Raw genomic sequence first — 13,571 nt, forward strand, 5'->3', positions numbered from 1 at the left:
ACACACACACACACACACACACACACAAAATTGTGTCAAGTTGCTTTCCCTCACTTTAAACAAATTATAATTCTTGAAAACCCATCAACACGTTTTTCTTTTAATTAAAATATCAAGTAACGTCTCACCCTTAGATTTTTGACAATGATAATTCAAAATAATTGATGTAAGGGCTCTGCGGAAGCTACCTTATTAATTACACTAGGCACAAGAAAACAACTCTAACCAATTGAATATAGTAGGAATGGATAAGCAATTTTGTACTGTTTCTTTGCCAAATTGCTGTCCTTGATCTTCTTTAAATTTTGGTCACACCCTATATCATCACTCTTTTTCTGCATAATTATCAGGGTCTCTATCAACAAATATTATTATTCTTCTTCTTCTCAAAAGGGAGCTGGGTTGGTCCACAGGTAGGTTCATGGCCACTGTCCCTCATGTAGCGCTTGCTTGAACTTGTCTCTGAACCTTCATCCATCAGAGGGTCAACTTGCACTCTCCCATCAATTACAAGTATGATACGGCAATTTCTGCATTCCCATGACAGCTAGATTTGTCTTTCACTTCAAATTGGGATGGGGACAATTTATCTTGTAAAAGGGTCTTGAATTGTGGCAGATGACGGTTACACACCCTCGTCTTTAAATGGGTACAATAGTCCTCAGAGCATAGACGACGGTATTTTGTCAATCTCGACAATGGTAAAAATCCGTCGTCTATGATATTTTTTTTTGTAGTAGTGTGGAAATTGCAGGGAACCCTAATTACCCTTTATTGGCTTTAAGTTGGTTTCAACCATAATGCGTGGTTCCATTTTCTTTTTTCCATCAACCTTATTTTAGGGCTTCCAATTTGGTTCCCTATTAATAGGTTGGTGCTATAGTGATGATGATGGTATGATTTGTAGACAATGGAAGGTCTTTGTATTTTATTCATACTATGTTGCAGGTATACATACAAACATATATATATATATATATATATAAATATGTTATGTACTTAGATAAGAAAAAATAATCTGGATCAGAGGCATCAAGTAAACTCTTCCAGTAATCAAATGAATGATGTTTGATTCACATCTCCATCTTTAAATTGCTAGCTTCAATAGACCCTGCAAAAAGATTGATAGGAGGAATCTTAGAGTCAACTTTAGCAGTAACTTTTTTTTTTCTTTCTTTTTTTACCTTCTCCAAATACAACAGAAAATATGATTGAACAATCAAAAGCATCATCATTATTGGATTGAGTGAATTGCAGCCTAAACTTTCTAAAATGGGGACCACTTCATCTTGAGTAAGACTTCACATAATGGATATACACCATTACCATTACTGACAGATGATAGCTATTATGTGGTTTACAGACTCAAAATTGCACCACACCTTTAACTGCTCCCCCTTTCTATCCAAAATGCTGAGGCAAGATCATAATCATTTAAAGAAAACAAGGAAATCTCTACTTTTAATTGATTTAGGTGGAAAAAGGAGATAACCATTCATTTAGAAAACTTTAATTTAGTCCAATTAGAAAGGACATACTAAATTCCTGAGCAAAATCATTAGACATTTTGTGGGGTCTGTGTGGTCTCTATCAGATTCAGAGGTAGCCTAAACCTAATGATGCTTTATCATACAAACATGGAGTCATGGGCAATGGTTTGGGAATGTAGGAAGAAAGATTTGTTCTGTCTACCTGTAAATGGTTGCGATTGAAAGGGTGTTGTTCTTCCTTGTTGGAATTCCACATTGAAAAGGTTTTGTAAATCAGCATCCCAAATTGCAGTAGGAGGGGCTTGCTGCAGGTGGCATATAAGATCTACCGTCAAAACATTGCTAAATTTATAGTGTCTAAAATAGATGTATACATGAGTGCGGAGACATTACAGTGAAGCAGGATGTGTCGAGAAATGTTTCGGGGATCGATACAGGAGCACTGATGGTTCTTCGAAGTGCCAAATCGGAGGAATTTATCCCCATATCCAAGCCACAAGATGAAACCATTTGCTGTACTGGATTAAACTGCACATATGCAGAATTGGTCATTTCTGATGACATCCCAATCGTCGGAAAATTGGCCGCGCACGCAGGAAACATCTGTTGATTTTGAGGCAAAACGAAGAGTTATAAGTAACAGAAGTTTTGAACAAACAAAGTCTTTCTTTAATTCTCAAGCAAAGGAACATAAATTTTGCTAGAAACACTTTTGTGATAAGCCATTCAAGCAATCTTGTTCCCTTTGCCAATACTTTTTGACAACTAAATCAATAACAAAAAGTCTTTGAAAACTTATTGATCTTATAGTACGTTAAAGTTTCCTGACCTCTTTCGCAAACAAATCGTCAATGTTGAAGTCAAGCCGCGGATTAACAGCAGCTAGTTTCATAGACAGGAACTGTTAATTATGAAGAGGATCCGTTTAATAATACAGAACAGCAAAAAGATTTCAAAGTATTTGAACCCAATCATGGGAAAAGATCAAATGTTATGTCACCTCTACTTGTCGTTGAAGAGATTGAACATAATTGATGATTTCGTCGAGCATGCCAGCCTTGCCAGTGATCTTGTTGCACCCTGGTACTAAATCTTGCAGATACTTCATTCTTTCACTGATTTTTTCCCTCCTCACCTGAATGATCACAATCAAACATTGGCATAAACAATTGAACAAGAGGATCTGCAAAAGAAGAGAAAAAAAATTATATAAATCTGAAACCCCACTAGTCCTACTTACCCTCTCAGCCAAGCTGTGGCTATCAGTGGCCTGACCTCGCCGTGCCCGGACATGAATGTAATCAGGCTTTTGAACCTCAGAAGCTTTTGAATTGTCTTTTGAAGTATCACCAGAAGATTCTCTATCGTTGTTTGTGTTGTTCTTGGTGCTGGTTTGCTCTGTGATCTTGGAGTCTCCCTCCTCTGCGCACCCTTTCATTCTTTTCTCTGTGCTATCATCTTCTGCAGCTACAGCCTAGAAATCCCAAAAACAGAATATATGCATCAGCCAATTTCTCAAAACTGCCAAAAAGTTAAACCCCAAAAACTTTCCAATTTAAACACAAACAGAGAAACAGAGAAGTCAAGAAACAAATTAAAGCAGACAAACAGAGAAGTCAAGAAACAAAATTTTTATATTCTTCATGTTGAATAGAAAGTAAATCATAACACCAAAAATGAAACAGAGTCAAAACTACAGAGACCAATATAATTTTTCCTTTTTTTCAAAAAATAAAAAGCAAAATTCAGAAAAATGAGCATAGAGGCACACCTTATTGCTCTGTACCTTATCAGCCTTCCTCTTCTTAAAGCTTTCCTTCCCGGTCGGCAAGCTAATCTTCTGAGACAAAACGGCGTCGTTGGACTTTTTCTCAGCGGCCACAGTAGGTGGGCAGCTAAAAGTCCTGGAAATATTACTATTATTATTGCGACCATTAATCATCTCCTCAAACCCTGCTGCGCCATTATTGTTCACGACCAACCCACAAGACCCATAACCCAATTCAGCCCATCTGTTTTCCGAACACGGGTCGGGTTTCACCGCCGAGTCACCGCACACCAAACCCATGAAGCCCTGAGCCTGACCCGCCGGAATCGGAACAGAGAATACTCCGCTAAGCTCGTTCCCGCTAAAATTGTACCCTTGCTGCTGCTGATGCAGCTGAATTGGATCATTATGCTCGTGCAGGTGCCACTTCATCCGAGCCCTCTGCCGCTCGAGCACAGTCATGTCCGTACAGTTCCCGGCGAGGAAGGTGCCCGGGGCGTTCATACAGTTCAGCATCTCCGGCAACGCTCTGTTCATCACACAGAAAAAAACACACCAGCAGATTTTGGCCACCCACCGTCGAAAAATTGGAAATTTTAGAGAGACGAACACAGAAATTGGAAGGCGAAATGAATTTTGCTTGGTGTGAAGAATAGTGGGTAGTGATTAGTTTTCGAAAATGTGGTGAGATTGTTTAGGGATTAGGGCTCATGCCCAACACGTTGAGGGGTTTTTGTAAGCAAAGTACGTACTGCGATTTGATCATAAAGTACTTTGAATTATGCAAATTTGGTAAAAGGGTATAATGGGAGCTGGTAGTTGATGGTATTGGAGCCGTTGGAGTGTGTGTGAGACTGAGAGAGAGAGAGAGGGTCCTAAAATGAAGGGCAGGGGGGTTAGGTATATATAAAGAGAAAAGAAAGGGTTTGGCCGGAATCTGACAAAGAAATAAGAAATAGCCGGAATTATTAGAGAGAGAAAGAGAGACTCCAGATGATGATGATAGAGGGGAGAGAGAGAGAGAGAGATGGAGGCGGAGAGGGATGAAGCAAATGGGGCAGAGAGCCATCGAATGTATCCACATGAGCAGAGGCCGTGGGTTGTGGGCCATGTTTGACATGACCGCCACGTGGTCATGTCCTGACCAAAACGGCGAATGGTGGCTCGGACGGAACGGGGTTTTGCTGCTTTTGCTAATTCTGCATGATGACGACGACTGCATGCAAATTGTTATATTTATTATGTTTTTTTTAAATATAATTGAGAGTTTAAACTACAAGCAGGATGTGATTTCTTACTTACACATATTATTAATATGTTATAAGTCTTTTGATAAAAAATAAAAAAAAATTCAAAGCTAAAATTACTGATTTACAAATTAGAAACCATTTATTCACTAGTCGGCATGCAAATTGTAATTATAATCTCACTATGAATAAAGTTTCCCACTATTTATTTGTGAGCGTCTAGTTGTATCATGGTGACAACTACGCATCATGGCAAAACGGATGACTTGAAAGATGATTACGACATTGTTATATTTTGAGACTATTAGTTAAGATCATGCATTAATAATAATGTTCCACTTATGATATGATGTCAATCAACTTTCTTATTTTGTAGTTAACACCAAATTAAGATTGAGACGTTAAATTATTCTCTTTGCATGCAAAATCAATTACGATTGACTGTATAAAAGTACTTGTCCTCAAGATTACAAAACATATCAAATCAATTACGAAATGTACAGTGTGATATATTTACTGTAAAGATGAATGTTACTTTTTTATTTTTATCTTTATTTCTTCTCAATTGAGTAGGGTGTGGGAAAACAAATTTTACATCCAATGAGATAATTACAGGTGTACGTAAGTTAAGCGCAGGCCATATCGCTTGAACGCTCCAACCAAGGAGGCCATCTCATGCTGGACAAACCAGAAAGAAAGCATGTCACGCATTGGGCCTGCAAACTACGTAAAACTCAAATACAAAATGGGAAAAAATAGGCCCATCATGGTCATTCTCTGCAAACAATGTAAATGGTATTACCTACTCGAGGTACTTGGTAAGAAGTCATATAACTTGAATTTTATTATAATGGCATGTTTATTAATTCATAATTAGATTATGAGAAATTCAATTGAGGAGGAGTTGGATTAAGGAGAATTATATTCCGGATTTCTATTGAAGTTGTTTACTAATCTATATGGATTGAGGAAAGTTAGATTCTAGATTCCTATTGAAGTTGTTTACTAAACTATATGCAATTGGGGTAAGAGTGGTGCTAATTACTAAAATGTCCTCATTTTTTGAGTTAAATTAGATGGCAAATTTGGAATTTTTAAAATTGTGTGAAGATATAATTGGTAAAAAAGATGAATTCCTAATGGATTAGTTCTCCAAGAATTAGAATATCACCTCCCACCCAAGAATTGAATTCCTCTAAAATCAGAAATTCAATTCCTAATTTTTTGTGGGCCTCGCTTATTTTTTTATTCCTTGATGTAACGTAAACGCAGAAATCTTCCATAGGTGGGATTCAATTCTTCGTGAGAATTCCAATTCCTAATTAATAAACACACCATAAATCCAATTTAGGCATCAGAGACTATTTGGCAAACACCACACCAGTGTTTATTTCCTTTGATTTCAGGTTATAAAGGACATTTTACTTGCCTTGTGGAAATCATCTCTCATATAAGGGATTCGAACTTTGAACGTTCCAACTTTTGGAAGAAAAATACGATTAAACTTGGTGCATACATATTAACTCAAAATTTACAATAATTTGAATCTATAGATGTTCCAAGTATTATGAAATTAGAAATAGGAAAATGAAAAAATTTCAACATTTCCGTAAATTTTTCGGTTCCAATATGATTTATTTGAAATTTTAAGAATCTTGAAATTTACGCATCTTATCTAATTAAATTATGAAAAATAAAAGGTATACGGTCATTTTAATTGAAAAAAATGTTAATATTGTGTATATGACGTTGACGATTTATATTATAGGACACAAATTTAAATTATGGCTTAAAATGACATAATTTTAGCAATGAACAAATCATCAATACAAAAAAGGTAAGAAAGAACTAAGTTACACTATTAATCGTATTGACTGTGTACACTCAACACAACAAAACAATCCTTGACGGATCAATACAATTATAATGACTCGCAATTAGGGGTGGAGCTACATTCAGATTCAGGCCTATAAAAATTCTGTGAAATTTAATATAAAATGTACCAAGCTCAAGAGCTTCTTCGAAGTTTATGTAAAATTTAAAAATCTATGTGCAAATTGTTTAGAAAAATCTTTGTTGGCCCCAAAACAAAAGGGACTAGCTTCACAAGTGGTTACAATGTCTATCATCATCACTTGCCACAATTGAAGATGCATGCTCCTTAATCTTTTCATATTCTCATATGGCATTGTTAATTTTTCTTTTATTCAACGAGACTGTCGTATATGAAATTTGAACTCAAAATGAAAAAAGAAAAGAAAAGGCTGCTTGCTAGTTGTGAAGTAGATGACGTCTTACATTTCCCATTTGTAATAAAACAAGTAAATAACAGAGATGAGGTCACAGCCAATAAGTTTGCAATTCGATCAGTCTATTTTAAGGAAGTTCACAGTATATCCTTCATGCTTATCCCTGCATAACAAAATCGGTTAGACCAAATTTAGCATGGAGAAAATTGGTGGATTTCTGCGCACTTATATAAAAGGGATATTGAGAGATGAGGAATCAAATCTAGAACATCGAATATAAGGGTAAATATTCTTAACTGTCTCATCTACAAGCTTCTTGATATGCATGTAAAAAACTCAGTATGTACTTTAGTTTTTGGATGAACCTGCATAATTCGAATATACTACCTCTTGCAATGTCAAGAAGAGAAATATGAAGGAAGTTGAGGTTTCACTCTAAAATTAATTTACAATGAGGCAATTTCACCTTCGCATTCTTACAAAATACCTCATATATATATGGATAATTATTCGGAATCAATTAAGCTACAAGAAACTTACTATATATATTATGAGAGAAGAAAAAGGTTATGTTTAGAGGTTTATATTTTTATAATAAATAAATTATATGAAGAACTCTTTGAGAATATATCTAATGTAAAAGGCCAATCAATCAATTTCACTCATGAATTGATTTTCGACTAATCATTGGTCCCAACTCAGAAATTTTGACTAAGAAGTTTTATTGGTAATGGAAGTTTAGCATCTCCCGTCTGTCGTCATAGGCATTGACTCTACCTCATCAAAGTTATACCTTAAACTTATTCAAGGCATCATATTTAATTAAGATTACACTTAAAAAGTGCTTGAAGTGTGAAGAAAAACAATTTTATATATATACAGAAATTCTCTTATGTGGACATTTAGATATTATTATCGTGCGGATGCTATGTATTTTATACTACTCCTCTATATTTTTCTATCTGTTTACAATAGCATCCACACGATAATAACGTGTGGACATCCGGATAAGAGAAATATATATATCCATGCAAACCACATACATATATAAAGGATATTTGGATTTTTCCCTTTGATAAACGATAACATATCTACGAACTTTTACTTAAAACAAATTTACACATTGAGGCTACCAACAAGTACGTATCAAATTCATCACAAATATATATCATTCTTAATTACCATCCATGTAAATCGAACTTGAGACTTTTTTCTAACCACGTTGCGACAAATATCATTAGATCAAAGACTTAGTTGGTTAAAATATATAATGGCATTAAGAACCATCTAGATTCTTAACATAACCTTAATTAATGATGCAACAGTTTGGATTGAGACTTTTGGGTTCAAATTATTCAAATCATTCTTTACTTGCAAATTCATGCAGCCATTTGAAGCTTGAAGCAACAGATCGTCCAGAGAGGATGAAGGCTACTTCCATTATCAATTCATGGGCCCAAAATCATCTCTCCGCACCGCCGTCCCACCCCCCAAAATCTCTCTCTCTCTCTCTCTCTCTCTCTCTCTCTCTTTGCATATAGTAATGTTATAAATAAGACTTTAGGATATAGCTGAATACAAATGGGACCTGGGCTTTCTCCATCTCGTTTCCTCTTATCAATTTCTCTGTGGTTTTTAATGAACTGAAAACTACTATTGGCCCCATACTTTTTTATGTCCTCCCATTTTTTTTTTCTCTCTCTCTCAAGTGCTTTCAATCTTTACACTTGGTTTGACCAAAGCCACACCCATAAGTACAGTATATTTATAATCTTTAGGACCCCCCTCCCCTCCCTTAAATATATTGTTAGATTTTTTAAGATATTGTTAGGGTTCAAGTTCAACAAAACAAAAAGTTTGGGATCAAGGGAGAGAAGTCACCATGGTTGGGCCCCAGGGCCAAGGTGGCCCCTCATTTTGTTACACTGAATTTATAACTTAGTTGCTTTTTTATCCTCACGAAATAATTTTCATTTTCTTCCCTCCCCTTTAAAAAAAAGAATTCCATTAGTTTTAAAAGTTGAATATCTCAACAACTTATCCAATATCTTTTTTTTGCCTTTATGTTCTTTTTAGTTGATACATAACTAGTTAGTTCGTAAGTTACGTTAACGTATTGCTGTAGCAAGTTTTGAAAATATCATATACGACACTTTGAAATTCAAAAACTCATACGTAGAGGAATATGAGTGATTAAACACTAATCTCTCATTTGGATCACTCCACAACGTGATCTCATTATTAGGGATATGCCAGCCTTAACCTCCATCTTATTACTAAAGACAATGACTTTTAACAAATCTTTATGGTAATGGTACATTCACTATTACTATTTAAGGTCACCTTTGCCGAAGGCAAATGGGGCCTATTGTTGTCCTTATCTCTCATTCTTTCCATCAGTTTTCTGCATTTGTGGTGTCAATGAACAGAAAACTACTCTTGTCCCCTTCGCTTTTTTGTTGTTGGTGTCTTTTCTCTTTGTGCTTGCTCAAGTGGTTTCCATCTTTACATTTGGATTGACCAAAGCCCCGAAGGATTTAAGTACGCTGAATAATATAATCTTCAAAGGCATCTTTATATAGGACCAGTTGAGAGGGGAACCCCGGCTCTAAGATAGCAACAGGCAAGTGGGTTGTTCTTTCATTTTTTATTTTTATTTGTTCCAATTCTTTTTTTATTGATTTTATTTTTTTATTTTTTTTATTTTTATTTTTTGAATATATTCTTGTGTTGATGCATGGGTTGAAACTAGAAATCCCACCATTAGCTAGCTACATGATACTTTGAAACAAAAAAGATCCCCCAAGATGTTGTGGTTGAAATGCTGGAAATGGGAAATAAACCCTACTGTGTTCACTGTAGAGTGAGACAAAGTAAGTAACCATATTGCTGCTGCTCATACAGAGTCATCATTTATGTGTGTGGTCCAATAAAATTCCATGGTGTGCAAACCCCCTCCCTCTCTCTGTTGGCCGTTCAAAACCAGGTCCGGCTTTGAGCATGGGCATGCAAGGCGATGGTCTAGGGCCCCAATAAAAATCTAAAATTATTGTAGATAAGTATAAATGTTAAAATTCAATTACCTACTTTTTTTTCTTGGTGAGATGTCCAAAACAAATTGTTATATATATATCTTCTTTTTTTAAAAAAAAACACTATAAAATGAGGGGGGAGAGAGAGAGAGAGAGAGAGATCACTGAACTTAGGCTTCACTGGAGACTGTTGTGTCCGTGCATGGCTCCATTCCCCTTGTAGCTATTATATCTAGTCATACACACATACGGCGGATGGAGATGCTATGGGCTTCCTTCTCTTTCTTTAATGCCACAATGAGCTCATACCTCTCAGATCCACCTGTTGAGAGATATTTTATCTTTCATTACTATATTGAGGTGGTTTTGGGGTCATGTGGTATGATATACCATGCGTCATCACTTCTATATGGTGGCTCATTATTAGCATCGACACTTGGGAACTGCCGAAGAGTCATAAGTTAACCAATAATTCTTGTGAGGATGTGAAGTGAAGAGTTGTCCATATCGGAAATTGAAGTATTCTTGCATGGACTTTTGAGAATTGATTTTGAAAGGGAGTACCACCTCTTATTCAAATTTTTTCAATCTCTAGTAATATTTCATTTATTTATATTTGGACTCATTTTAAACCATGTAGTAACCTCCATCCCTCGTAAAATAGTGCGCGATGAAGGGGTACTTACTCCCAAACCAAACCTCTAGGAATGAACATTTCTCGACACTACTTGAATTTTTTTGGGATAACTTTCTTAGTTTGATTTCTCATAAATTTTTTGAGCAAACAATGTTATGTTATATTTCTATTTAGATCGGTATACTAGATACTAGGTTATATTCTAATGATCATTGACTTATTGAGGTATGATAAGAGTTTAAATTAGGTTATACTTCGAAGCCTAAAACCTTGTGAATTAAGGAAAGTTTTGAAGCCAATTAAAGGGGTCTTATTTATTTCCTTTTGCGTGAACCGTTGCATGAACCATTTTTTAGAGTTTTCTCTTAGATCATGTTTTGTCTGGTTATTTTTTGTGCTAGATAGGAACTTGCTTTTTGTTCATATAATCAACAAATTTTTCATAACAAAACTAAACCTAAAATATTCAAACCCTAAAGAAATAACCAGAATTACATCACAACTAAATTACTTGATAAGTTTCTTCAACAAATAGAATATATCCTGTAATTTGTTTATAAGTCATAAGTAATCTCTTGCCACAAAAGTGTGATACTTAATTTAGGAAGCTTGCATATATTACTTGTTAGTTTTGTGATTTAAAGTTAAACTGAAAAAACTGTTTCTCTTAACAAATTAAGAAACGGTTTTCTTAGAAAGTACTTATACATTCTTTTTGCAAATCCTTACAACATCGAATCCTTCCTCAATTAATTTCTCGCAAATTGAAACACACTGGATCAAACTTCAAAATATGGAAGTTTGATCTTGAAGTTGCTTTTGGAATGAATGAGAACGATTATGCTCTCGCTCATGATTATACTTAATTCAAGCTAGTTGTTTCGTTTATAAATCTTATAGTACAACTCCGAAAGCTGAGGAAAAAAGGAGAAGCATCTAACGTTTAATAGGTGTCACTCGTGTCAACTTATCATGAAAGAGAATGAGATTCTAATAAAGAATATAAAGGAGCCAATTAAGAAGCGGAACAAAGATGAATTGCAACGAAAAAAGTTGAGGCGCAACGACGGCGTCGGCTTTATGGAGGACCCATAAGGAGGTACATGATCATCGACTATCTTTAATTCCTATTTTTCACCAACTATTCTCTCTACTTTTGTGTAAGATTTGGTTGATCTCCTGTATATGCAAATCTATTCAATTCATCTTTGTACAGCAAACTCTAAATTTTAACTGTGTGGTGAGTAAATAACAGTTGGGTGAGAGATTGGTTTAATTTCCAAGATAATTGTATTAATTATATCCACAAACTAACAACTCAGTGACTTGTTTTGTGGATCTCCTGTTCTATATTTGTGGCCGGTGCAATCCAACTTCTCTATGAAGAAACTGTTTATGAGGATAAGACGAGACATAGATGAAGGAAATAGCTTTTGCTTTTCCTAAAAGACATATAATAAGTGTTTGCATTGCATGGAGATCATCGCATGGATGCACGCATTAAAGTGTAAGGGTGAGTCAAAGCATAAAATTATGGTCAAAGACATAATATATGCCAGCAGCTACCCCCATCAATTATAGACAGCAGTACAGACAAGTTCCATGTCGGGTTCTGCTTCGCCATCATGTCCTCCAACCCAACATGCCACTACATTTCTTCTACCAAAAATAAAACATGTACGTACATTTCTAATAAATTTTCTGGTTCTTACCCGATTTGGCGATCCCATCTTTTTTTACTTTATGTTGCCAAACCCTGAATATCTTGCACTAATTAGTATTACCATTAGCCAAAAATCCAACTTGTCACTAGATATTAAAGATTAGATTGGTTAATCACAAGAAAAATTATTCTGTTTAATGATAGCACCACGTGACATAGTTATATGACATAACAAGTTTTGTTTATGACTTACATTTTAGGGTTTAATCTTTTCTTTTTGTACAAAGAATATTGAAGTAGAGAATCGATCACAACATTTTAAGTGGCAGATGGGAATTCTTGTAATAACTTAAGCCAGAAATCTCTTGCCTTTGGAGTTTAATATTTAATAATTAAACATGTGGTATAAATAAGCACAGCCTATCAAATGCATTTTTAATCTAATTTTTCATTGCTTCACGACCAAACGGGCCCTAAAGTTTTGTACTTAGCTTGGTTGTCAAGACACACTCTGAGCATCATTGGTCAGATTCAGCTTGGAATAACTTCTTGCAGTTTGGATCAACTCTGTCTCAATTTAGCCAGGCATGACTTGAAATTCTACGTTTACATCAAGTACTGTTGAATTATTGAAATTGATGGATGATCATTTACACATTCCCTAGACCTTGTTGAAAGTGCATTAGAGAATATGCAAATGTAGGATTTGCAAGAAAACATATCTAAGTCATGCCAATCTAGTCGTGTTCAAAGAATTAATTCATCAATGACCAATTATCGGAGGACATCCAAAGAGAACCAAAATTTTGAAACATTTCAAGCAATAAGCATAGCTGCCGACAATAGGAATAAGATGGGTGTCCAAATATAAATCCCTCTAATTGCCGCGAAACCTTTTTTCAAGAATATATACATATGATACCATATCTTCATAAGCTAAATTAAGAATCTACCCACTACCTAGCCTCTCTCTCTTAAGGGACTGACTGATATCACAAACATATCTACCCACTAGCCTTGTACACTTGGATTCATAGACATCCACAGCCATTTTTAATTCGAATCAAGAAATTCAGGGTCGTACAAGAAACAGCTTGAAATGAATGCTTCCACCAACTTAGATGATGTTTTGTGCTCTTTTATAATCGAGGACACAAAGAGAAGGAAACCCATTTGTTGAAATTAGGGTTGGGTGACATACGCATATTAATATTAGTAAAAGAATATGAGAGAGTCGACATTACCACATGAGTGGTTTTGGATGAGTATTGGGAACAAGGACATATTGAAGGCCTAAATGACATCATAGGGTTGAAATGAAAGATTTTTGTATTGGATTTGTAGGATCAATAGGAGAATTTTAGGGTTAGGAGGTTAGGTGATTAGATGGAGGGGAGACCAAGTTGGGTAAGTGTTTGCAGAGGATCTTTGTCATTCTCTCGCAACACCATATGGGTGTGTTCCCAAAATTATAATATGCACAAA

At 35.3% G+C, this 13,571-nt stretch overlaps 1 protein-coding gene across 2 annotated transcripts; it reads right to left on the minus strand.

Annotated features, from left to right (window-relative positions):
* LOC18766580 (transcription factor bHLH63) lies at positions 901-4,265 on the minus strand. 2 transcript variants are annotated; one of them, XM_020569975.1, is made up of 7 exons: positions 3,277-4,265; positions 2,731-2,964; positions 2,491-2,625; positions 2,320-2,391; positions 1,884-2,093; positions 1,693-1,795; positions 901-1,111 (listed from the first exon to the last, which is right to left on the minus strand). In XM_020569975.1, exons 1-7 carry the CDS (start codon positions 3,793-3,795, stop codon positions 1,074-1,076), a joined length of 1,311 nt encoding a protein of 436 aa, XP_020425564.1. In that variant the 5' UTR covers positions 3,796-4,265; the 3' UTR covers positions 901-1,073. The 2 variants fall into 2 exon arrangements, with proteins under 2 accessions (XP_020425564.1, XP_007199864.1); XM_007199802.2 differs by having other exon boundaries at positions 3,262-4,265.

This window comes from Prunus persica, chromosome G8, assembly GCF_000346465.2.
Source record: "Prunus persica cultivar Lovell chromosome G8, Prunus_persica_NCBIv2, whole genome shotgun sequence".
NCBI classification, from domain to species: Eukaryota; Viridiplantae; Streptophyta; class Magnoliopsida; order Rosales; family Rosaceae; genus Prunus; species Prunus persica.